The sequence below is a fragment of the Paroedura picta genome, chromosome 1 (assembly GCF_049243985.1).
Source record: "Paroedura picta isolate Pp20150507F chromosome 1, Ppicta_v3.0, whole genome shotgun sequence".
Taxonomy (NCBI): Eukaryota; Metazoa; Chordata; class Lepidosauria; order Squamata; family Gekkonidae; genus Paroedura; species Paroedura picta.
In genome coordinates, this window is record NC_135369.1 from 73293255 (window position 1) to 73320412 (window position 27158).

The following is a 27158-nucleotide window of genomic DNA, read 5'->3' on the forward strand; positions in this document are numbered from 1 at the left end:
GAAAGGTGAACTCCAAGTTGTGTATATAATTGGCAAACAATATATCAAGAGGAGATACAGTGACAAGAGGCCTGAGGTGTCAGCTACAGAAACAGATTTATGCTTAGTAGTTAATAATAGAATCATGAAACTGAGAAAGTTAAATGACTAATACAAATATCTATTTTAAACATTTCTTTTGAATGAAACAAAGGTGATTGCTAATAGACCAGTCACAGACAGGGTGTTTGGGCCTTTGACAAAATATTAGGTGTGGCTTTATAGGCAGAGGTGAGCAAAATGAACATCTGAATTTCCTTTTTCTGCAGAACTGTTGACATTAGCTCTGCTGAGGACAGGTTGATGGAAAGCAGTCACAGTTTGTCCTTTTCATTTTCAGTGTCTTCTGTCCAAGTGAAAGAAATAATAAACCAGAAGCTTTGCATGTCCCATCAACCTTCTAGGCTTATAGTGTGGCCAGAGAACAAGAGCATCATAGCTACCTTGGCCAGCCTACAAATGATCATTTGTGAACTGGAACAACATGCTTCATAGCCTCTCAGCACCAGCAGACTGAGATCAAATGAACTGCATTTTCAGATAGTGATAAAATTCCTGACTTGCTGGCTATGAAGACAGAGTGATTGCCTTGCTAATTTTTACCTCTGTGTAAAGGACAACAGATACAGATGGGTACATAAGACAAAGCACTCATCTTGGATCAGGCTACCCATTACAACCAGAGTATTTTAAAAATGTTAAGTTACAACTTCAACATATTCCAAAAGAGTGCTTCTGGATTTTATACTCCTTTACTCCATATAGTCTGATTTGTATATTCTATATCAATTACTCATATATGCTTAGTAAAGCCATTTAAAAACACAAGAAAAGGTGTAAAAGACCTCCCCTCCCCCCCCCAAATAAGGAAAACCATGTCAGAATTAAATTCTTTAATACAAAAGAAGTTTCGTCGGTCATAGTGTTGTTTTTTAAAGATATATTTGTTATTTTTTGTTTAAAAATAAATATGTACTACGGAATATCTTGAAAAAATCCACTAGACACAATGTGATGTTAATATCTTTTTTCCCCGCAATTATTACAGATATACAGTAGCACCAATAAATAAAACGATAATATTAAAATTTTAAAAAAGATTCAGGGTGTAAAATTTTCTATATTCCTTGGTTTTTACATATATAAAAATTGTAGTGTATTTAATCCAAATCACACATATACATAAATATATATATTTATATATACATATACATATAGCCAAATATATATATAGTATGTAGATGTATACCTAACTCTTGTCTCAAAAGGAATGTGTCAGGGGGGTGTTAGATATTAAATAACTGATCATAACATGCTACTGACTCTGCCAACAATTGGGGAGAGATGGGATGGAACAGGAAAGTTAAAATTTTATACATAACAAGTACAAAAAAGAGGTATGACTTATAAATAGTGAAATTAAATATTAACAAAGAATACTGAAAAATCCCTACTTTTAATTAAATTATTTTTAATTTCTAATTTTAAAAAAGGGATATTAAACAAGTATATAGAACACTGTCACCTCTCACAGCAGGAATATATACACATTTCAGTTGCACATACACACTCACCCACACATTCACAATACACACAACATTTGCCACTAGCTTGAAAGGGGAATTCATAGTGGTTCATCATGTCACAAATTGATTTTAAGCTGGTATTTTGCTAGTCAGGAAACAGTCAAGAATTCACCAGCATTCTGACATAAGACCAAGTAAAGCTGGTTTTAAAAAGCCAAATCCTAAACTAAAGACATGCTCAGATCCAATGAGAGAAAAGGGAAGCTAACTTTCATGCGTACAAAAGGGGTTGGCAGTGGACTGCCAAATTCAACACTGCTGTATACACTAGCTTTAGAAGTGCATGCAGTGCTGAACAGATAAACACTTCATCAGCCTGGACAGCACTAATAATTTTTGTGATAATGTGGGAGCAGAATCTAGGGTTATCCTCCTTCCCGTAGTGAGGGCGGGGGGAGAGCTAGATGTTCAGTATTTTCAAAGTTAACTTCATGGACCATATTTTGACAATCAAATGAGTATGTGCATGCACTCAGCCTATTGTTGCTCATGCATCCTAGGTTTGGGGGTCTCTAAAGACACATAAAAATGTTACTTGTGTCTATGTGAGTGCATTTTGTATGTCAGTATATATATTTCACATGCATAAGAACTGAGTAACACCAGTTCTAGCCTTAAATATATGTACTGCATATATATCTACATGTGCACACTGTGGACTTGCCCTTCAACCTCAGATATCAGGTACAATCCAACAGTAAACAGAAAATCTGCCCTTGTAGGATAACCCAAAACTCAGGGCTGTTGTCCAAGAACACAGCTCCCCAAATATATTTAAGCTAAAACTACATATACTCAAAAGTTATAAGTAGATTCTGCTCACAGACTATAAGGCTGTGCTTGCCAAACAATCAGAAAGGTCCCATTATAACCACTCATTTGATGGCAAAGTAAAAAACAAAAAAAGCCCATCCTGCAAGCAAGATTCAGGCACTTGTGGGATATAGCCCACCATCCCCCTTCTAGGAATTTGTGTGTCTAGTGGTTTGGAGTACTACAAGTGCTTTACCTTGCAAGGCACTGAGAATCCCACAAGAGCACTTATGCTAAATGACACATTCCAAAGTGGCTACTAGGCTAGCCCCAATGTCAAAATGGTTCTTTTGCTAGTTTTAGTGTTCCAAGGCTTTTTACGCAGTCTTGAGGGCTAAATACAGACAGATTTGCTGGAGCAGTTATGGATGTGGTCCTTAGGATTAAAGGCTACACACAAACAGGGATACATTTCATTGTGGTTAATAGATGGGGTCTGATTTTGCAAATCAGGAACTGGATTTTAGTCTAAAGGGAATTGGGTGATACTGTCATGCCCTGGAAAGCCTTAAAACACTATTAAGACAGAAACTCTATAAGTCTTAAAGCAGCTCCAAACACTGACGTGCTAAATCTTTTAGTGCAGAAGCAGCTCTCAAGAATGACTGGGGTGGTTGCATTACATTTACAAAATGAAATCTCCAAAACTTTACACCACTGATTATTCAACCCACCAGGAAAACTTTTACTAAGGCCTAAAAATTCCACATAGCACATGTTCAAAACTGTTTATTTCCTAAGTCTCCAAAATGAGTTTCCCATATGTAGAGAGCCTGTCCAGATGAGAGCTTACTCACTACAGACTGATGATGTCTCTAAAAGACTAAACTTAACAGAGAGCAAAAATTGAGAGTTGTTGCCTGTCAAATCTATGTTTCATAGATCTCATTCAATAGGCATCTGTTGAAGACGAAATCTTCAGAGCTCTTGGCAGAACACACAACACTAATCCGCAGTTGTAGTGCGGAAATATTTTATAGAAATAGATAAATAACTCTAGTAAATCATGTCCTTTCAATACATTCACAGGTTACAATGACTCAAGAATATCAATGAATTTACAACATCAGAAGTAAGCTCTCATCTAGAGATAGTGAGTAGGCCCAAAACATCAGTACCCAATTTTAAACTCATTATAGGTGCAAAGAAATTGCCTCTATAGTTGTGTATATATACACCCCACACACAAGACACTCATTCACACCCGCCACACTATACATATATACTTTAGATTAATATCCCTTTCAGGAGATGTTCCATAAGCATCTGGGATGCTCTTCTGTGGCAGCTCTGTGCATGACGGTTTCAGACAGTGCTGTTCTATTGCCTATCTATGCACCGGTCCCCATTCTTGCTTCCATGTACTTCCAGCCATATATCCTTTGTATAAGTAGCCATCAGGGGTGGAAGATTCCAGATTCCAGTGATGTTTTCTCGAGCTGAAAAGTTCTTGCATCAGCCACTTCCCATCATTAAGGCCAAAATTTATATCCACGGCAGAGTTCCTGCAGCAAGTCAATTTAAAATAAAACAAAAAACATACACCAGTTTCTCATGTCCCAGCAAAGCAGGCTATCGTGATACAAATAAGGGCAAAGAATTTAAGGGGGAGGCAAACTGGTGGAGTCCTCAGTCCCAGCTTCTTGAGTCATTTCCTTGACCTTTGACCCATAACATTCCAAGGTGCCATCTTTGGAATCCCCTGCTTCCTCCTCTCTCTGGTACAAATGCCTCTCTCTACAGAATTGCAGGGGATAACATTGGTGGAGCAGTATGCTCTCGAACAATCAGCAAGGGATGAAGAATACATGCATCACTTTGGCTGAAGTTCAATCATAGTTGCTCTTATGCCCCAAGTAGCCCACTTGTGTCCACAGCAGTTGAGTATATCCAGTGAAGACACCAATAATGTTAGCAAGGATTTAAAAGAGTCAGAATATATATGCATATCTATATATACACACACACATATATTATTCATGTAAATATGAGCGTCCCAAAACATATATCATTCTAGTCTCCCTGGCTCTATTTAGCAGCATGAGAAAGTCTGTTTATCAAACTAGTTCAAAACCAAAAGGTGAATTCTGTGCGAGTCTTCAGGGAATGTTCTTTCCTGAGTCCATCATCTGTACTCAAAAGTGCTGTGCTCTACTGATCCTTCATTTTAGTGTCCATTTGGATTAGTGTTTTTGACCAGGTGAGAAATCAGGCTCCAGAACCAAGGTTGTCCACCCTCCCCCTGCCCCTTTCTTCTCTGCTGCTCACCGTCTTGGTTTTTCACATCTGTTATAGAAAAGGGGAAAGGGAAGGAAAAGAGAGGTTAGGTTTTTCTGCAATAAAATTGGGTGCAGTATTCTCTGAGGGCACCAACTGGTAAAAAAAAAAATTAAAGGCTGACAGCATATTTAAAAAGAATGTCAAGACCAGTCAACCTGAATTAGACAATTGTGATTTTCCACACAGTTCATACAAAAATGGGCGAAGGAGTGACTAAGATTAGTCTCAGCAAGAAGAGAATACATCCTCATTTCCCTCAGGCTTCCTGCGAGATTTGGAAAACAGTCATGAAACCATTACTTTGCCTTTAAAGCCATCATTCCACATTCTTTCACACCCGAACTTGACACATGCACAGAAACATGTACACACCTTTCAGTGCCCAGTCTCATTCGCTCTTTTTGATTGTGTTGAGGTGCAGCCAAACAAAGCCATGAGTGTCTCATGCAAGCAGAGAAAATAAAAAAGGAAAAGTTTGTCATTCCAGTGATTGCCAGGAGGCAGAAATTAGTGCTTGAACACAGCAGCAACAGTTTGTGGCAGGAGCAGGAGAAAGGAGAATTGGCTGTGCCCATTTAAAATCCACATTTCATAACTTCATAGGAGTGACAGGGATAAAGTTCATTCAAAGTGCCTTTTCAATTCTGAAACAGCTTTGAATTTACCAACCCACAACATACACTCCTCCCGAATTCTCCCCCAAGATCAACTTATCAATGGAGATACTGTCACCAGAATTAAGTTCTCAGACCTAGAGAATTTCTAGTTATCCTTGGAATACTTCTAAGCCTTATGCTTTCTGAGCTAGTTTAACAGAACTCTAAAGGTCAAGGACAGGGAGCTGTTTGGTTTCACTCCAGGGACTACTTCTGCAGGGTGAACTGTAATTTAAGAAGAGCTGGATCTCTTCTTTCTGCAGCATCAAGCATTCACACTCAGGTTACAACCATACACACAAGATTCCTCAGCACACAGAACAGTTTCCCAAGCTCTTCCAGTGGCAGGAAACTGGGTTTCCTGGGCGGTGGCAGGAAAATGCCTAGCATCATCAGGCTGAACAGATGTGAGCACACTTTATTGCACTGGGACCCTGTAGATTAATGGATTTTTAACACCTAGCCTTGTCTACAAACATCATTAATACGTATGATGGCTCAGTGGCAGAAAACATGAAAGTCTTTGTGAATGGTAGGCCAACGTTTGTGGCCATGTTACAAATAAGATTTTCTACATCTTGAATTAATACAAAATTAGGACAATGCATTTCACTCTACCAACTGCATTGAAAATTGGGAAAGGGGCTGGTCACACAATCTATGCTAAAAGACAGAGAGCAAGAGAGCATGCTTAGGTGTCATGGCCATGTCCTAAGCAGGCTCCTTCTACTAAGAACCCTCCAGAGAATTGTAGGGGGGTGAGAGTAGTCTAGTACAATTGAGTTACCCTTTTGTCCTGGAACCTCAAAACAGAAGGCAGGGGATAACAGGATTCTGATCTCTATGTAAACAGAATGCACATATTTGCACAACTAAAACAACTGTTGGGTTTGTATATAAAATATTTTTCCTAGCAGCAGGGAAGGACCAATCCTGTTCCCCAAGGAGTACAGCTACATTAACACCATGCTAACTGTGATCATCCCAGTCCAACTATAAAACATACAAGAAGCTCACCACTTTAGACAGTCAGTGCTACCCTATTCCTTCTGCCCCCCATCTTTGTCAAGCAGACAGAAGGAGGTCACGGAACACTGGCAACAGAAGCTAGCAAAAAGCAAGCCCTCTTGCTCTCTCTTTCAGTCTGTGCATATTGTGTGTGTGTTTTTTTCTTTCATTCTCCGGACACAAACCTGCAAGTGCGCTCGTTTAACTCAAGCTGCTTCGACTTGCAACGTGAGTCTGTGAATTTGCAGGAACATTTACAGGTCTGGGGATCTTGTACAAACAAGTGCTTTCTCCTTTCTGAGCAAGGCTCACAGTGACTGCAAAAGGCAAAAGGAAAGAGGTCTAAGCTACAGCGCTTTAGCGGGAAGAAATTACACATGCAACACCCTAAACATTGAAACAACCCTTGGCCCACCCCACAGACACCCAGCATTGCTAATTCAAAACACTGCTGGTTGGTGGACACTCCCAAAGGTGTTCCAACACTTACTTGCAATAGTAAGACAGAAAATAGGCTTTCTGTAACTACATAATCCACAAGTCCTGCATTAGCCTATTTAGCAGAAGAAGTTGCAAGATCCTCATTATATTATTAGAGAAATACAAGTCAACAGCCATAATGTTAAATTTCCAGGGCACATTCTTAGAAAGAAACTGCTGCCAGTGTTAGATGGTATACCACCAGTACAAAGGGTCACACAAGCTCCTGAATCCAGCCCAGGATGATTGCTTTTCAAAACAGATGCTCTTCAAACCCCTCTCCTGTTCCTAGCCTGCTACTTAAGGTTACTGGCAATGCAGGATTTTGTGAATTACTGGGACAGCAGAGAAAGGAGGAAAGAAAAACCACCAGAGTTCAATGAGGTCCTCACACATTTCCCAGGGTACTCTAGCTCCTTATGTTACCTTCTGATCCACACACAAGCACACACAACGCACACACATCCACAAACAGCTGACAGCAGGCCCCAAAAGCCAGCCTCCTTAATACGGATTTGTTTTATCAGAAAGCAAAGGAAAGGTGGGAGGGGGGAATCACACGTGCACCACAAGATGCAACAGCAAATAAGCCTGCCTGCCTCTCTGTGTTATACCTTGAAGAAAAATAATTTCCCAAGCAAGATTTTTTTTAAGATCACTATTATTTTATGGCTTTACTTCCCATGTGTCAAGCCTATGTTCCCACCACCAGTGAAATACCACATGAATGATTGATAGCAGTGGATTAAATTTTCTTCTAAGTGTATTGCAAACAAATGTTTTGATTGGAAGTGAGTGGGAAGAAATGGGGAAAGCGCAGAGTTCTATAAGCACATGATGCAAACGTACAAGTTTTGTGGTTTATACCGGCCTCTCTTGCGCTTTCTCTTTTGACCCTTCCCCCTTCCTCGCTTTGATTTTCTGGAAGAAAAACAAAACAAAACAAAGCAGAAAGAAGAGCGCAGAAGGGAAAGATACAGCCATGTGCCCTTGAGAGAAGGAGAAGCACATAAAGAATAGGTGGCTGGAGAGTCTTTTGGCTGATGTACTCATTGCCACTCCTTGTACACCAGCTTGCTCATATGATTGTTTGCAAAGCCAAAAAATGACACTGCACTGCAGCTTCTCCCTTTAAAGATCATGGGCTTGACAATAAGAGATCTAGAAGTTGCCAACACCCAGATGCAGGACAGAGAGACTGCAGGTAAGCCAGTAAAACCAAGCAGAACCTCTGCTCTTGGAGATCATGGCACCAATGGGCTGTTTTGAAGACCCAGAATACCACGGTGGCAATCTGGAAGCAGGCACAGTTCAGCTGCCAACAAAGAGCAACAGGAGAAGCATATGGAGGAGTACAGACAGCAGACTTACTCTTAGCCTCATGGGCTTCAATCTGAAGATCAAACTATTATTATCCCTCCTAACCAAACACACTGGCTCCATCCTTCACAAGAAAGCCAGCATAGGCACCCTCTTGCTAGTTGGGATGAGCACAGACTGAAGTAATTCAGCAGGTGAACGATGTAAGAAGACAGAGTGTAATGCCAGTAATTCATCACCCAGTCTGTAACCACTCCAATCCCATGAGGAAATACAGACTTGCCAAATGACAGATTTCTGCATGATGAGATCCCAGGGAAAAAAGAAAAGCCTAGGTTGTAACTCCTGAGGAGACAAACGCCCATTAATGTGCCAGTGAAATCAGTTTGTGGGTACTTTTCCCACTTCAAAGACACCCACAATGTTTACTAATTTTTTCATTTTTCTTCCCCTGAAGGATTGTGTGTCACATCTGATGTGTGGACAAGGATGATTAACCTCAACCCAATACCCTCATGAATGCTATCTTGGATCCTATGCTGGCAGAGGACCAAAGCAGAAAATGAACACCAAGCAAAAGGCAATGGAACTCTTGTGGCAACAGTATTTCAAGGGGGCTCCGCTCCCAGTTCGGTCTCTTTCCACCCTGAGGGGAGGAGGAGCGGTACTGTAATAAGGCAGCTCCCAATAGCACCAGACAGGATGTTTCCAAGGCCATCTGGAAGCCTGCTTGTCAGCATTAGTTTTTCTAACCGAGCAGAGTAAGCATCCCAAGAACACAGCAAGGGTTACGATGGGAAAGAGGCAGAGGAAGCCATAGTTACTTTAGAGAATTGTTCCACAACTTCCACTAAGGAAACACATAACCAGAGGCAGACAAAAAGGCATCAAGCACCAGAAGAATTTGCAGCACAACCCAAACTGGCATGCCACATGTATTTGCAAGATTCACAGGGCAATGCAAAGCCACCTGAAATTCAGCCAAAGATGAAGAGCATAAATTACAGCAAACAGAAGAAGGGGCTTTGGCTACACCCCATTAGCAACAGTGTTCATTTGGCCCAAATATTCACACACCTTTGAACCATTAAGCCCATCAGTCAAACAACAAACACACACACTCTAGAGAGAACAAGCCAAGCTTCTCAAGGTTACCTCCTTAATGGCTACACCAAATGAATGGGGGTGGGGGTTTAACACTGGAAGATGACAGGGTTTTGTTGGGAGGGGGCTGGTCTCTCTTCTTCAGTTCTCCTGGCTTCTATACCAAATTACAGAACATGGTGTCCCACAAATGTGGTGGAGGTGAAGATGTAAAGTTGTGTTTTTAAGCCTGGAAAGATGATTTGCTCATCTTTGGTATAGTCCTGCAGATGGAAGGATTCTATTTTTTTTCCTTTCAAGTTTGCCTTCATCCACCCAAAGCTGAAAACAGATTTTCCTTTCAGCCTCCTTCCCACAAGGTAACCCACCTTCTGTTTAGATTAACCTGACGCCTTTATCTACTCTCCACAGCTGATATGCTAAGTTCATTCACATACAGATCACTGCCCATGCCCTAATCAGGCATCTGCTTTCAGCTTTTACCCATGGCTGGCAGAGCTCCTGTTCTCTGAGCAAAGCTCACATGGTTAGTCTTAGTGTTGGAATCCCAGGCAACCTGTTGTGAGTAAGTCAGCAAATGTTCATACAAGCAGCAAAAAGAAGAATGGCTTTGGTGTCCAGTGTTTGGAGCCATGATTGCATATGAATGGAAACTTTCACCTAGAATTCATCCCCAGGAAAGGGAGAGGAGGAGGGCTGGAATTCTGCTATTTCCTTGCAAGTTTCTATCAGCAAGTAAATGCAATGCAGTGATGGGCAGGAACACAGTAAGTGTGTGTGTTGAGGAATAGCTCTTAAGATGGCCAACTGACTTTTTAAAAAACAGGGAAGGGGGAATCACCGGCAGCAAAGGGAAAAAATAAACCAAGTCACTTACTTTTCTAGTTTAGTTCTAGTTTCTTTCTTTGGTCTATAAGAGGGGGGAAAAAGCAAGATCAGGAGAGTGCTATCAATGTGAACATGCAACCCTAAACCACCCTTCACCAGATTACTTTCCCCCACCCCCATACACACACCCTTCTAGACAACAGTAAACAGAATCTTTGCTTAGCTACTTTGCCTTCCTGGTTCACCAGAGCATTTTCCAGCTAGCTGTGTGCTATTGCATTTTATGGATTCTCAAGCTGGATCATCTAGTTATCACAGCCAATAGCTCAAACATTCCCCAGCCATTCTATCAAAATCTGATTGCTCTTGACATAATTCTCTCCTTTAGACAGGTTTGTACCACCCCTTTATACCAAGGCCATCAGGATTTTTTTTAAATCAGCACTATATGCATAGAGTCACAGTTACCAGTAAGACAAGCAGGTTCTAAGAACAGCTGGGAAAAATCTTCATCCTTACCTACAGCCACATTTACTGCGGTGTTGGAAGCTCATCAGGTTTATGTGCTGACTCACAAGTGGTTTAATTCTCATAATCTAAAGTTTAAAAAAGACAGAAAAAATAATATTGTAAATCATGCATACAGCAGTGTAGTTTAGACCAGGGGTAGTCAACCTGTGGTCCTCCAGATGTCCATGGACTACAATTCCCATGACCCCCTGCCAGCATTTGGTTTAGACTTTAAAAAACACAAGAGCAACAAGTACAAAAATATTAATTAGCAAAACTTAATATTATCCAGCCCAGAAGCTTCAGTTCTGCAATGCAACTTAAGTACAATCTATTCACCAACAGGCCACACATTTATAGTTCATATATGTACACAGTGTAGATTCCCTGCTCTCTTTTCCCAGTCATTTGATTCACAGTTAAGCTATGAAGGCACCTACTGTCCCATACAAGAGATTGGAAATGCACTGGTGGCACTAATTCCAGTGGAGGATTCATCTTAACATATTCAATGATATGTGACAGGGATTATACTTTTTCAGTTTCTCTTTACAGTTCACAACAAAACCAGAAGAGTGGATTTTTGCTAACATATATATCAACACCAAAGGAGGGGGGATGGACATCAGTGGCAAAGCAGGCACAAGCCATGCATCACCAGCATATCCAGTGCTAAAGCCATGCTACCTGCAATGAGCCAATAGGAATAAAGGGGCCTAAATGAAAGTGCTCTCATGTTAAATGTTTTGTGAACAGCAGCCTCAAACTAGAAACTCTTCTGCTCAGGGATCTATTTCTTTATTATGTGAAACACCATACTAATATGACACAGCAAAATTGATGGGTAACAGTAGTGCCAGGCTGCACCATGGTTGTTAGTAAAACTGGTTCCCTGGAATCAGTGTGGCCACTTGTGGGCACAAAGTTTGACAGGCCTGGAAATGAAATGGGATGGAGACGTCTGTAAAACTGGACAGGGTGCCAACAGTTATTTCTGGCATGGAAGAGCAGTCTTGGTATAGGTCAGGATTAAGAATCTTTTCCAAAGCTAAGGAAGAAGAGCAGACATGTTAGTTGAGCGGAAGAGCTCTGGCAATGCTGTGCATGGAAAGGGAGAGTCCTCAGTTTGCTTGGTCCTAGCTATTATTTTCACCCAATGGCTTTCTGGATGACTAAATTCTAAATCAAGAGAGGAAGTTCAGCCACTCAACCCTGCTTTGCTACTCTTCCTACCCCTGCAGTGCCACTGTACCCAAGGAGTCAAGAACTGTAGCTTGGCCAGTCAAGTCTGACATGATCATGAGACTGTCATCCCACATAAGGCTTTCTCTCACATACTACAGTCTGCTGCATCAGAAAATTGTGTTGGGAGGTGCAGAAACTCAAACAAGAGTAACAATGAAGGGATAGCACTGTGGAAGTTTCCCAATTCACAACTCATCAGACAGAACACCAGAAGACCACATGAGAACCTGCACAACATTATCTCGGCCTGTAACTAATAGGTGAACTTGTGGGAAACAGATACTCCAAAACAAAATTTTAGGTCAGGAATGGTCTGGTGGGACAGAACAGTTCTGTCATCTTAACACAGAAGCTGGAGACAACCAGCATTAAAATGCAATCACACCCCACTCCTCCTAATGTCACAAAAAAAAAAACAAAAAGTCACTGGCAGGTCCTCTGGGCAGTTGCCAGCTCTCAGGTGGGAGGAATAACCAGCAGCCAACTGCAACACAACACTTCATGCTTCTAAACCAGCTAGTCAGCCAATTCAGAATGAGCGCACAAAGTGCTAGTTCTCTCCACAGAAAGGCTGGAAACAGTACAGCCTCCTGCAGTGATTTTTTTTTTCAAAAGTAAGATTCCCAGCAGCAGTACAGAGCAAGACACACTCCTTTCTGCTTTCCCAGCACTAATTCCTATATGAGATCACAATGAGTGACACTGGTAACACCAGAAGATAATGAAGATGGTCATATCCCATTCTTATCTTCAGGACAGGGTAGTCATTCAGTAGGCCACTAAAATTTCTTTCCTGAAGACTTTCATGTCCCTCCACACCCCACCCCAAATAATCCTGATCTCCATTCAGCTATTTCCAAAGAAAAAAAAATATAGCTTCTTGGCACTGTGCCACAGCCATAGCTTTACCTCCATGGTGACATTGTGCACTTCTAAGGCCACACACTCCAGTGCCTCATCATTACAGCACCCCGCACATCTCAGCAGAGGTACACAGGATGGCATGAAGATGTACTCCACCTCATCAGGGTATTCCTGGAAAATATCCACCATGGTCTCAATTGATCTGCACATACTGCGATTGTAGACATCCAGAAATTGGATAACTGCAAAATAAGTCAAGGGGAGGATACAAATTAATAACTTGTGTTCTCCTGTGAACTCCAGCATCATCACTTTTAAACCATTTCAAGGTAGCGTAGAAACCAGACCCGTAAGCATGAAGGCTATTGACGCTGCACTTAAAGGTCCTTCTACCTGCATACCTCATTATTATCTCCCAGGCTCATCCAAACAGATTGTCAATAAATGCATCAGCACAGTTAAAAGGCACTTAAAGCCCAAATGGGGGGGGGGGTGAGGTAGAAAAGAAAAGGCTGAATCACATAAGGCTCAGTGTACCTGAATATTAACCAGCTAGATTCTGTATGAATCTGCAAGACAGAATCCAAAGTGAATAGCAAACCTCAGAAGTCAAAGCAGCTACAGATAGAGATGTAAAACTTCCAGGAGTATTGAAGCCATGGGGGATGGGGAGACCACTTCTGATGTTTTCAAAAAAACATATGAGGGATTAATGTAAACAGATGTAATATCTTCCTATCCCCCTAAAGTTATTGTACTCTTAACATCAAATCCATAATTTTACAATGTAGTTATTGTACATAAAGTTGCATTTTATGACACACCTTTAAAAGCCCTGACCTGGGTGCCCCAGGCTAGCCCATTCTCATACTATCTTGGAATATAAGCAGGGTTGGGCCTGGCCAGTGTTTGGATGGGAGACCAAGGAAGTCCAGGATCACAGCGCAGAGGAAGGCAATGGCAAACCACCTCTGAACATCTCTCACCTTGAAAACCCTACAGGGTCCCCATAAGTAGCCTGCAATTTCACAGCACTTTCCATCACCACCAAAAAGCATTTCACTCATTACTAATGGAAAAAAAATCTACAGGAATGTCTATACTCCAAGATTTCCCAGTTTTCCCATCAGAAAAATTCTATGGTTGTTTCCCTGGTCTTTATATCTCTAGTTGCAGAGCAGGCACTAAGTGTTCCTATGAAGATAGTGGAAGTGAAATGAAGCCCCTGAAGTCTCCAGTTCAGAAACCAGTTTACCAAACTACAACCATTCAGCCAAATACCCGAGCTCATATAACCCAATTCTACTCCCACAGACCATGTTCAAAGATTTTATGGATGATTTCTTCTTGCAACTACTCCTTGGACTTGGACTAACAAGACATCCTAGGGAAAATTTTGGTGGAGTGAATATCAGAGCTTCTAAAGTACTCATAGCACAGTGCTTTGACACTGGGAGAACAGACTGGCAACACTAGCAAGTCTGTGCTGCTGTTTACAGCGCCGTGTGACTTTACGTATCTGTGCATCACCCATCTAAACCAATGCAAAATTAAAGAGATAAATAGCACTAAGAACATGCCCTTCCTTCAACGTAATGCCTTCCATCATGCTCTCACCTGGCTTTTCAATTCAGCGCACATCATGATGAACCCCTGGAGCAAAAAACAGCTGCCAATCCACCCTCCAAAGTCTACCTCTGCATGTTATATTAAGAACAAGTGTATTAAGCCTCTGAGTGAGCAGTAGCAACAGGCATGCCCTTTTGCCTCTCTTCCTTCATGTTATTTTTGCCCTGTGTTTCTGGTACCTTCCATATTTTTAGGCAAGGCTCTGAACTTTTTGCATAGAACCTTGTCACCTACAAAATGATTAATGCTTTCCATTGCCTGGGAAATGTTCGGTTATGCCAATTGTAGGGGAACCCATATTATCAGTACATGATGGGTGTGCAATTTGGCTTGGATATGCCCCAAAATACTCAAATCAATGCTGATCTGGACAATTTTCAGGCTTATCTGAGCTGAACTGCACATCCCATTAGTTTGAATGAGGCAAATCAGAGAAGCCTGTATCAACCAGCTGATTTGGCTGATTAAGAAAGACCATACCAAACAGCTGATCCTTTAGATCAGCTGTTTCATAAGGTCTTCAAATATCTTCCCAGAAGACCTCTCTGAAGTAGGGTTGGGTGCTTCGATGCCCGACACAGCCAGCGCTGCGCCATGGTTGGGGGGAGGTGTCAGCACGCTGGCGGGCACACACATGCAGGTGCGGAGCGTGTGCTCCGACAGTGCTCCGACACCAGCGCCTTCCTCCCCCCCCCCTGCGGAGCGGCGCTGGTTGCGTCAGGAGCTACTGGCCACTTCTAGGCCAAAGCACACAACCCTACTCTGAAGCTGTAAAGAACAGGCTTTGCACAGCCTCAGATGGTGTCTGCTGGGGATAGCCTGAGGAGCAGCTGTTTGGTGGGGTCTTTAAAAGTCTCCTCAGCAGACCCCTCTCAAGCTATGGAAAGCCCACTTTCCACAGCTTCAGAGGGGTCTGCTGGGGAGACATTTAAAGACCCCTCAGCTATTTGTTGGGCTCTGCATGGGGACGGGGGAGTCATTTAAATTATCCCATGTCTTTTTAAGTGCCTTCCATAAATTGTGCTCCCCCCCCCAGCAGTTTGTCAGGCTATGTGCTGAGGTTGGAGGCATTTCAATCCTCCAAACAGCTGTTTATCAGGCTGTGACTAAATGAATTCAGTTGTACTTAAATTCACCTGAATCCGAATCCCTATACTGATAAGGTTGGATACACACTTTTCTTGGATGCTTTAGGATGCTTAGGGCTGATCCTGCGTTGAGCAGGGGGTTGGACTAGATGGCCTGTATGACCCCTTCCAATGATTCTATGAACATTATTTGAGTGATTTTGGTATACCTGAACTATTAGGTCCAAATCAAACAGTACTTAATTTTTTCCTAGTGTACCTCCCTATATTACAATATGCAAAGATCAAAACTCAAATGCTATGGCCTGAACAGATTGCCATACAAGTATTTCAGTGTACCCCCAACCAGCACTGAAGGTTACTCACAATCTTCAATCAACAGATGGAGAAACTACAAAACAGTGTGGAAGAGATGGCAAAATTCAAGCACAAAGTGTCCTCCTTCCAAGACTTCTCTGCATACTTTCAACACACAAGAAGCATCTCCAGCATGTTGTAAAAAGAAGCTTCCACCATGACTCACACGATCCACATAAAGTGTCTGACCAGAGCTTTGTTGCCTTTAGATCATATGTCTCTAGTATATGCACAGTCCTTCGCTAGCAAGGTTGATAACCCAGCTCGATAAGCACAAACTGCTTGCATCATGGAAAAAAACAATTACCAGTAAGCGTTTCTGAAGAGGCCTGAACCTGTGACAACCTGGCATAAAGGTTGCTGTGCCTGGGGGGGGGGGGGGAGAACGGGACTGTCCAACAGCTATAAGGCTTTGAGCTCAGGGCTCTTGATTAATTGTTGAAAGTTAATTCTTGGTCATGTAGAGCCAACAGTGCCACAGTGCTTCTGGCATCAGGTACGAATAGGAGGAGTCTCTGCCTGGCATATGTATGACTATGGCATACAGACCTTTTTAAAAAACCAGAGCTGCTCAAGGAAGGAAAACCTGGCACAAGGAGAGGCTGGGAGTAACAACTTTTAATCCTCATCTAGAAAGGACAGTCCATACCCCCCCCCCACACACACAAAGTTTAATATCAGCCTGCCCTAGCCTTTGAGTGATCTGTAGCACCTCCTCCTCCTCATTCCCCTTCAGAGTGAACTTAGCACACAGCCATCTATAAACTGGAAAATTAAACAATTCAATAGGAAGCATGCAGGCATACAGCCAGTCAAGTACTGCTGATTATTCACTGCTGATTATTCACACCTTCCCTAGCATCAAACAGCAAAGAACCCATCATGGCTTCCAGTGCGACTGCAATATCAGTCCCACTATGGCACATTCACACTAACTAGTGTTCTTTGCAGCAAGCAGCTTTGCTCCTTTCCCCCATTACAGAGGAAAGCTCCAGCAATCTTTAAATCTTCATTTTCTTAGCCATTGTGCTGCGTTAGCTCCTTTTCTAGAGCATTACCAAATACATGAGCCTAAGTCAGACTCAGTAATGCCCATAAACACGTATCACAGTACAGAGTTGGCAAGTGACCAATAATTCGGCCCAAGGCATCTACCCTCTTCAAGTAGCTCAATCTAATCAATTCTTAGAATAGCCAATTAACTACATTTTTAACTCCAGATTACCTACCACTCAGGCTGTCATCCCACATGATTTTCGGCACACAACAAGCAATTAAAAACATTGTTTCACAGAAAAAATACTTCCTCTACCTCACATATATAAAGAAAAAGCACTGATCCTTGTGAATAATCTACAGTCCTTTATGAAGCCCCTAAACATTCACAAAAGAGGACACAGGAGAATTTAGAACTAGTTCATTCTGTGCTGTTCCATCACAACGCAACTGATGGGGTTCCTTTATTCTTTGGTGCCAAACCTCATGTCAGTTTCACAAAATGCCACAGACTGGAATTGTCCAGCAAAACCAGCATTGCTAGAACAAGCATGATTCTGGAAGCTAGCCTAATTTAAATTTGAATTCTGGTTAAAGATTACCAAAATCTGTGAACAATGCATTTCCTGAGCAGTTGCAAGAAGATAAAGCTGTAACTTACAGGCCACTACTCTGCCTTAGAGCAAGCGTTTTCATGGCTAGCAGGTATATATGGTTCCATGGCCAGTTTCCTGAGGCGGATTTGGGGACAGTTGTGCTTAAACCCATGCTCACCTAGAGGTCTAGATAAGTAACTAGCTCCAAGATATTGAAAGGTATATTTTATGCAGCAGCATCATTGCTTAAAAAGTTTTAAATCAGAGGCTTTTAAAAAACATGCTTTTTGCTCTCTAGAATTAACAGTGCTTTTGAATTTCAATGTACATGTTTTCAAGATGCTCATTCTCTTTCCATTGAGTGCCATAACATGTTTTTAAAGGAAAAAGTAATACTCATGGCAGCAAGCATGTAGTAGTTGTGTCAGAAAAAGGAATTAGGGACAACATAACATGGATGTGTTATTGCAAACTTGCTCTCTTGTAAGCCTCCAGCAACACAGTTCTAGCATGCCAAGCCAACAAAGCATACTGAAATTGAAGTCTATGTGGCTTGATAAGAGGCATTCAATCCCTAGCTGCACTTCTACAGCCCCCTGCTGCCCTGTAGCAAGAACAGCAGTGAGTGCCACCCTTGTGTGTGTGCGTTTGTGTGTGGCATCCCTGACTAAGCAGGTGACACAAGACATAAGCACTGTGACAGCCAATTACCACATCATGAAGCTGGAAAACAAGTCACAACCTAGAATGCTCAGATGTAGGTGGAGACTGCACAGCCTAAAGGTTCAAAGTTTGCCAGAGAAAAGCCCAAGGCATATGTATATTCTGATGAAGTATAGCACAGAGGTCCTCAGGAGAGTAAGCTGCTTTCAGGAGGCCGTCTTATGCCAAAGGAAACGCTATTCACTGAAACACTCCATCTCTCTCTCATACCACCCCTTCCTACTTCTGACATCACTCATCCTTTCCTTGGCTTTGCCTGCTCATGCAAAGTTAAAAATTTCAGGACATTATTTATGACAGAGGGAGGTGTAACCACCTTTCCTCTCAAGGAGGCTCAATATTTAAATCTGAAATTCCATGCAGTATTCAAATGCTCACGAACAGTAGTTAAGCCTATCAGTCTAAACTATTGCTGGAAGTCCAATATGCAAGAAAAGGTGCACACAACTCCCAGTCCAAATTAGCACCTTCATCACATCCTGATTCCTGCATGCCAAAATGTCACCTACAGTTCAAGCATCAGAAGCGTTAAGGTGCTTCAATTCACCTTTAGTTAACCAATCTGGAGTGTGAACTATGACATGTAGGATGGTAAGAAAAATGGAATTACTGTACAATGGACCTGGCAGCTATTAGCAACACAGAAGTATTTGCCTGGAAAAGAGATCCCCTTATTTGGGGACATGATCTTCAGCATATTCCCTGTCTATGCATACAACCCAAGGCAAAGGCATGCCAACAGGAAGAAGAGGTACACCGATTAGAACAGGCAAACCTACCTTCTGAAATCATGGCAAAGCCCTTTGCTTTAGGCTTAATTTTTAAATAACCCCCAAATAAAATGCATTCATTCTGTAAAGTGCCACATGATAAGAATTCTGAGAGGGCTTAAGCACTGTGCCCCCCCCCCAAAAAAAAATTGGGGTTAATTTGTATTGCTTCTTAATGAAAAAATATTTCGCTTAATTGAAAAAAATATTTTCAAGACTAAAATCTGGCAGCTAGCCCTTCCTTTCTTATTTCCCTATCACCTCCATGTAATAATATATATTGGCATGTATCCAACCATACCATTCTTCAAATAGAACAATATTTCTGTTTTTTTTAATGGAGGGTAGCAATTTCCACCAATTCCCACCTCCCTGAAGACACTGTTCGTGCACATCCTGCTCCCCCCCCAGCTCCAAATCAAAATTGGGGAGCCCACAAGTGGCTGCAGCAGGAAGAGGTGGGAACTTCACATCCAGTAACAGGACATCACATGCCATTAATGGCAACTAGAAATAAATTTGGAATGCTAGCTACTAGATAGAGGCATACGACTCTACACAATTTACATCTACTTTCCAGGAGGTGGCAGCATTAGTCAGGCTCCTCCCCAACAATGTCTCCCAACCCTCCTCACCCTCGGCCATGATCCAATATTCACCTTCCCACTTCTTACAACAGAAGGAAGATGAGCCACTTACCTTCACTGTGATGCTTCTTCCCATCCCCCTGGGTAGGCGCAGCCTGCGATAACTGCAAAGACCAGAAAATATTAAGTCATAACAAAGTCATTGTCCTGTCTCCAATTTGTGTTGTTTCCCGGGAATCAACAATGAGGCAAAATAAACCATTCACATTGCTAGAACATTACAATCATACTCCCCTAACTTATTTCGATCCACTGGATCATTTACGGAAGAACCTCTGACTTCTCCAATTTATCATTTTGGAAAGTACCACTGTGTGAACTGTGGAGTTGTGTGTGAATTTTTCCAGTTGTGGAATATATTTCTCTGCTTGCTACAGTACCACAGGCATAGTAGCTTTTTTCTCTCTCTTTTCTTCAGGGCATACGAACATTAACATACCACCATGGCCTGGGCCGAAACAGCAAGAGGAGAAAGGAAGGGGACCAGTGGCAGGCTCCATAAAAAAGCAGCGCCAACTCACCTGCTAGGGAATTAGAAAAGATTTCACAGGAAAATTTTACCTTGTCACTTTAATAGAGATCAGAGACTAGCTGCTCAAAGGTATTTCAAATTAAGGTCAAAACCCAGAGAGCAAATTTGAACTTGAGAGAGGGCTGGCAGAGCAGAAAACACTGATGACCTTCTAACACTGACATGACAAATGTGCCATGAGATCTGTACATGCCCCTAGTCCAAGGCAACATATCAAAAGACATTTCAATCAGGGGGGCCTCATCCATCAGAGTGCTCTAGCAAAGCGGAAAGAGCCAGCAAAGCCATTCAACCAACTACGAAGTAATGTTGTTTCATACGAAATTAGAGGGAGATCTAGTCACCTGGAGTAGGCAAGAAAAAAGACCTTCTCCCCAGTACCAAGAAGGTATCTATGCTGCATCGTCATCACTAAACATAAGTGCTACATCCTCTACTTTTAAAGGAAAAAGTCGTAGAGTTGCCTTCCACGTCACTCTTCAGCTGCCCTCTAAGTATTTCCCATCACCTTCCACTCCTTCCTCTCAAAATGATCTAGCAGCTCAGAGTCGACAGGAGCACTAGCTACCTGACAGGTATTTTGTATCTTGCTATCAGACTACTGTTTAAAAGTGACACTTAAAATCCAGCTCTTTATTGAGGTGCTTGAACACTGGAATTCCTGGGATGTTGCTCAAATGATTTGGATTTTTCCAGAAGAATTCCATTCAGCCATGGAGGTTTGCTGGGTGATCTGGCATAGTCTGTCCCTGTCTCTGTGTGTGTCTTTCTCGCCTTGTTGTGAAGATAAAAGGGAGGGACTTGGTTGAAACAGTGGGGAAGATGACCAAAGCTGGGAAGTACAGCTGTACGTTCTACATACCTTCCCCCTTCATAAATGCACAGAATAAGAGTGTATTATCTTGCAAACAGTTGTCCATAAGAGAGAACAGAAAGGTACACTTGGGAAGGAAAAGAATCTCCCCATCTATCCACCTTGGATCCTGAGATGCAAACAGTGGGCTACAAGTATTTGCTATGTGGTAAAGCTATGTGGTAAAGTTAAAAAGCACCGGATGCTAGCCCCTCAACCCTGCTCAAGTTAGTTTGCTCACTTCCCATTGACTTCTGTAAAATGGAAGCAGCCTAAGAGATTTTAACCACCAGATAGCTGAGGAGAATCGTCTGGTTCTGGACAAAGGCTGGCCCCTTTAGTCAGAGAGCTTGGTAGCTGGTGGACTACAGCATTACTTTTCACACTAGTAACAGTGTCTCTCCCCACTAGCAGGAAGGTCACAGCAATAGCACAAACACCATGGGGCAGACAGAAGGCTCACTGGATCTCAGAAACAGGGCCAAGGACCAGGAGGCAGCCACAACATGCACACAGAAAGTCCTGGCTGTGTCTAAGAGACTCAGCTCTCTACTGAGGTGGCAAGTTGCCACAGCTCCCTGTAAAGCAGGTGTCCACCCACCTCGCTAGCACCACATAATGCACGTAGCCTTTATGAGCAAGCATCAAGTGGCAAGTTGTCCTGGGATCTGCTCCAGTTTAAGAGTCATGAGGACTACCACACCTTCAGCAAGTGTATACTGAACACACATGTACATTTTAGGCGCTATCTAGACAGTAAGCTCTCATGTATTTCTTTCTATACTCTAAAGCTCCCTTTGGGTAATCTGGTCAACTACAAACTACATCTAAAATTACCTCTGAACTTACATGTGCAACTTTCCTTAACCTCCAAGTTTCCTCTGACATTGGTCTAAGTTTTTAAGTAAAAAGACCAGCTGTATTATAGCTTTGTAATATTTCATCCTGTAAACCCCCCTAGTTTCACAGCTACCTAAATGTCCCACTACAAATTATTTCAGACAACAAACAAGAATCTAACGTGGTATTTTTTAAAAACATGTCAAGGCTAGATTAAAGATTATGGATTAGTGGAAGTATTACATTCAAGCACATTCTCTAAAACAGGACAGCGATGTCTAGAGTTCATAAAATAATGATATTACCCATAGATAAAGTATTTTCATGGTAATGCTCATGCCATCTGCCTCTGGATCTAGAAAGTTTCTCAGAGCTAATTATATAGCAGTGTCACCTTGAAACCATCCTGAAATAAAGGTACTTCTCTCATCTACGCTGCTGAATTATGTAGAGCCTTTTCTTGTTGCCAGCACTGACAATTCTTCCTTAACCAAAGCAGCAGTGCTCAGAAAGAGGAAATTTGTCCCCATTTACATGGAGCTACTTTCTGTCACAGGACAGTTAAGCAACATTTCTTTCCAGGAGACAAAAAGGCCCAGTGCCCTTTTGAAGGACACACAGCCTCTTCCTCTCCTGGCTGTGGGATTTATGCACTGTTTCTGGTATCTTTCCACGGGATTCAATATTTTCCTATGACATACTGACAGGACAAAAAAGAAGAAGAAGAACTGGCATCTAGGAGAGTAGAAAGAAAGCGTCCTTTAGGCTCTGAATCAGCTACAAATTGCTAAGACTGGATGTTTGAATCAGACCACACTCTGCCTCCTGCTCCACTATAAGGTGCCCAGTTCCTAGCTGAAGCAAGGAAAAGGTTAATCTGGTAGTTTCCCCCAAACATACACACCCCAGTCCTTCACACCATCAACCCCCCTCTTTTTTCCCCTCCCCCTAATCTCTGCAGGCTCATTAAAAGAGCTTTGTAACTGTTTAGGACTGGAACCAGCAAACCAGCCACTTTGGGAGGGCTCCTGAGACAAGAGTTAAAGCCCCTCCTTCCATTTTAGGACTAAAGAAGTCTTATCAGAGGTTTCTACTTAAGAAAGAGGCTTTGCGGCAACCTTTTCCCATTGTACCTACTTGGGAGAAAGGTCAGTAATCCACCAAACAGCCAAAAGGATTTTGACGTGGCCCGAACGGGGGAAAGAAAAGTCTGAACTATTCAGAAATAGCATTGGAGGAGCACTGGAAAACCAAACAATTTTGCTGGACAAGGTTACTTTTCTGCCCTGGTGGAAGGCAACTCATTGTGCTCCATCAATTTAGCATACAGAGCTGTGAGGTAAGTGCCCTCCCCTGTGTGGCCTGATCAACAGTAAAAGGCTAGTGGCTGCAAGATCATTAGCAATGTAGTCACACACTCTTGTTCCCTCCCTCTCCCGCTCCTTCAGTGTTTGATCTTTGCCTGATTCCACTGGAAATACATCCTCGGTCAGAGCTCCATCATTACACCTAACTTCAAATGCACTACCCAGATTTACAATCAAAGCAAACAACCAGCAACCACTTTAGGTTTTGTTTTGTTTTTTAAATTAAAAAACCTAAGGGCACTGTTAACCTCTCCAAAGTGTTTGGCCCTATACCCAAATGCTGCTAAGTCTTGGCAACACGGTGGGAAAAGACCAGCCTTGCCAGGTTACAATTCTGGATGCTTTATGTTACCACCATCCACTGTGCAGAGGGGGTCTACAAGCAGCGTTTTCAGAAGTTGCTAATCATTGGGGAGAGGATGACAGGCACTATTGTTGCGGCCAGCCACACACTGCTCTCCCCCCCCCCAGGGGAAACCAGCACCTGTGCGTCCTATGCCAGGTCACTGACTCAGAGTTTCCCCTGTGACCCAGCCTCACTCAGAAGACTAACAGCCTCCGTGATTAGTAATTGTATCTTCAGTACACCTCCCCTCTACACTCATTTAAAGAAGCCCAATGCATTTATGTGTATGCCTTCTGGTTTTGCCTCCTAATCTCACTTTCTCTCCAATTACCCATAGCTAGATATGTTATGGTATCTGTGCCACTGAGTCAATTAATATAAATTTACTAAATAGTGTTGTCCCAGCAGACAGTTGACAATCCTATTCAGACTGCTGGATAATATTCCCAAAACAGAGGTGCTCTAACACCTATATATGACTCTAATAGGTCAGCAACTCTGCCCAATCTCTCCAGGAGAAATGGGAGTTTCTCAATGCTTATGGTTCTTTCTCCTTCATTTTCATCCCAATCCTTCTATACATATAGGACGTACCTCCTCTTCCACTTTCTTCCTCCTGAAGCAATATTCCCCTCCCCCCATTTTTCTTTCCCTTTACTGACTGAGCCACCCAAGTTTTATCTTATCTTCTTTCCTTTTCTCTTCCTTCTTTCCTTCTGGCCCACCCTGTCACACTATGATATTTTGGCTTTTGGCTCAGCCCAGGAAACTGAAGGAAGGATCTTGAAATACCAGTACCTGTCTTGAATTTTAAACTGACACTTAAGATTCCTACAGGCAGTTTCTAACCAGATCAGGGATCTCTGCAGTCTTCAGAATAACGTCGTGTTTGACTGTTTAGGGAATTTTGTTCTCTATAAGATTGATCCTCTTTCCTTGGTCCAAATGGAAGTCTCCATCTCACTACCCATTAATCCCTGCCAACTTTCCCCAGTTCTCCTGTCTGTGTTAAACTGCTCTCAGTCAAGGCTGAATTCAGAAACTGCCTGTACTTAACTTTCTCAGCTAAGTGCTGAAATCAGACTGAATTCTACACAGCACCCAGTTCAGAAGATTTTCTCAGCTCAGTTGATGCTAGCCAATCAGATTTCTCAGAGCAGCCTGTCATTCAAGGCTCTCTGGCTCTGCAAAGAATTAACCCTTCACAGTCCTTTATCTGTTGGTATGGCACATCTCAGCTTTTAAAAGTGCAGTCCATCGCAACATGCATCCCATCTCATGAGAACTCCTGATTCACAACTTATGTATTTAAGAGCTGTTTAAGACACATGTGTGACTGATACATTGGCCCAGGGCAAGCCTCGCTAAAGAAACACAGACTATATTACCCATCAAGCACAGCCTAATGTTCTGCTGTCACTCCAAGGAATGCAGCAGCATTAACAGGTTAGCAAAAAAGCAAGTGATGCCCCCAACTAAACTAGATATCTGCCTGAAGTGGCTTCTCATTCACATCTTTGGTCAATGCCAAAGCACCATAGGCAGCAGGTCAGTTTGTAGTGGGCATCTGGTTTCACACTTTCATGAACTTTCCTAAATCCCATCCAAGGAAGTGGTATTAGAAAGCCAACCAGTTCTACACCTCTTTGAATTACGAGGAATGTCCATCTAGGAGCAGACATGAGCCACCTCAACTAGTCACCCAAGTCAAACTTGGACACAACTCTCTCTTAGTCTGAGCTCTAAGCAAGGGTAAAGAGCAGGGCAAGAAGACAGCACAGGGAGTAGAGTGGGCCCCCTCAACCAGGGAAGCCTAAGGGAGGGTAGGTGGGGAAAAGAGTACAGGAGAAACTCTTGTTTATGGTAATCTGAAAGGTCGTTTATTTTGAAAATCAATCTGGAAGAAATACAGAATTTATTTTGCTGTCTTTTATCTCTGTTTGCTTTTGCAAACCAGGAATTTTGAACTCCGATCAGTAAACCTGCCTCTAATTCAAGCAAATAGGGCAAAGCACCGTTTTGCAATGTCAGGAAGGAGAACGTGTGTGTGTGAGAGAGAGAGAGAGAGAGAGCGCAAAAGGCTGATGCAAGACGTGAGAGCACTGCCTACATGCTCTGCGATCGATGACGAGGCAGAGTCGGTGGCTGCGTGTGGCGTTCAAACCAGGTTTCCAACTCCTACGAAACTCCACAGACAGAAGGTTGGGAACAGAGCAGGAATCGGCCGAATAACGAACCGAGAAAGCCAGAGCTGTCTCAAGGACTCCGTTTTGTTTGGGTTCCCCCCCTGCCTCTCCCCGTCAGTCGTGCAGGCCCCATATGGAAGTGTGGCGTGAACGTCGCATTCTAACCTGCATACCTCGACGCCGCGCTGCTCTCAAGGCGTGAAGCGGCGCGACAGGCTTTTGTTGGTGGCCCTAAAAGCGACACCGTACGCCTACTGCCACTCAGCTAAGCTGTGCGTGCCTGGATCTAACCTGCCCGGTAGCAAAAGCCCTTTACGATGCGTGTGGGCTTCCTTGTGGATCGGCTATCTCCTTGCCCCCAACCAGGCAAGTTCAGAGCAGCGTGGAGCGAACAGGCCATGCGGGGGCAGAAGGAAGGTTTCCCCGCTGCTGCTGCCGCCGCCGCCGCCGCCGCCCCGGATCCACCCGCCCGCCCCTTTTACCTTGGCGTTGTGGAAATAAAGCAGCGCCGCCAACCCCCAACGGAGCCAAGCGAGCAGAAAGTTCATGATTCCTGGCGAAAGGCAAATGAGACTTTCAACCGGCCGGGGGCTTCTTCCTGGCTTTCTGCTCGGCTTCTTCCTTTTCCTGGGGCTGCGCCTCCTGGGTGATCCGGGAAGGCTCCGGACTGGAAGAGACTTCAGGCTCTGGTTTCACCCGTTCATAAGCCCGACTTCCGAGGCGCTGGAACCGCAGACACCCCCTCGGCACCTCTCTGTTCTCAGCGTCCTCGGCCCAGCTCGGTTCGGATCTGACGCTTCCCGGGGACAATCTCCAGCACCAGAAAAGCTCTGAATTGTAACAGCTCTTTCACCCTCCTCAGAGGCAGGACACCACAAGCGCGCGCGCGCTCACCGCTCAGGCACCCCCCCAAAAAAAAGTTTGCCCAAAGTTTCAATGCATTTTCCCCCACAAGGTCGCTCGCTCACTTTCTTTCGCCGGGTTCGGCTCCTGCCACGAGTTTTCAAGCTGGTATAAGGTGGCTTTTTTCCGTTCGTTACCTTCAGGAAAGCCCCTCCTGAGTCCAGGTTCACCGAGCCCAGTGCGCGACGGGCCCCCTAAAGCAGAGGGGGGAGTGCCGCTTTCTTGCCGCTTCTTTTTGCTTTCCCCTGGAAGGGGGGGGGGGGGAATCGCTAGGTGAGGGAAGAGAAATCTCCCAGCAGAGCAGGGAAAATAAATTAATGAGCAAAAAATGAACGGCAGCTCCTAATACGCCGGGAAGTGGGAAGAACAGCGAGTCCGCAACCCGAACCGTCTCCTTCCCGTGAAGCTCTATTCTCTGCCTCGGCTGACTCCCTTGCCGTCTCTCTTGCTTTCTTTCTTTCTTTCTTTGGGGAGAGCCTACACTTTGCTGCCTGTGCGTGCCTGTCTCCCTTTTGAATGTCAGGCAATAGACGCACAGCCCCGACTCTCTCCCAGCTCCGCTCTCGCCTCGACAAGAGAAGCTTTTTCAGTC

General features: G+C 43.3%; 1 protein-coding gene across 6 annotated transcripts; it reads right to left on the reverse strand.

The window, feature by feature from the left end:
* Positions 1-917: 917 nt before the first annotated feature.
* On the reverse strand, positions 918-27158 carry VEGFA (vascular endothelial growth factor A). Of its 6 annotated transcripts, XM_077342621.1 has the most exons (9): positions 26146-27158; positions 19592-19643; positions 12779-12975; positions 10634-10710; positions 10164-10196; positions 7712-7783; positions 6568-6699; positions 4707-4724; positions 918-3943 (listed from the first exon to the last, which is right to left on the reverse strand). In XM_077342621.1, the coding sequence occupies exons 1-9, from the start codon at positions 26209-26211 to the stop codon at positions 3766-3768; spliced, it is 825 nt and encodes a 274-aa protein (XP_077198736.1). In that variant the 5' UTR covers positions 26212-27158; the 3' UTR covers positions 918-3765. The 6 variants fall into 6 exon arrangements, with proteins under 6 accessions (XP_077198736.1, XP_077198754.1, XP_077198761.1 ...); XM_077342639.1 differs by lacking the exon at positions 6568-6699; XM_077342646.1 differs by having other exon boundaries at positions 918-4724.

Coding starts and splice junctions, on each gene's coding strand:
- VEGFA (XM_077342621.1), bottom strand. CDS start 26,211: ATGAACTTTCTGCTCGCTTGGCTCCGTTGGGGGTTGGCGGCGCTGCTT. Junction 12,976..19,591: donor GAAGAAGCATCACAGTGAAG/GTAAGTGGCTCA, acceptor CTTATTTTGCAG/TTATCCAATTTCTGGATGTC. Junction 10,197..10,633: donor CGCAGTAAATGTGGCTGTAG/GTAAGGATGAAG, acceptor CCCCTCTTATAG/ACCAAAGAAAGAAACTAGAA.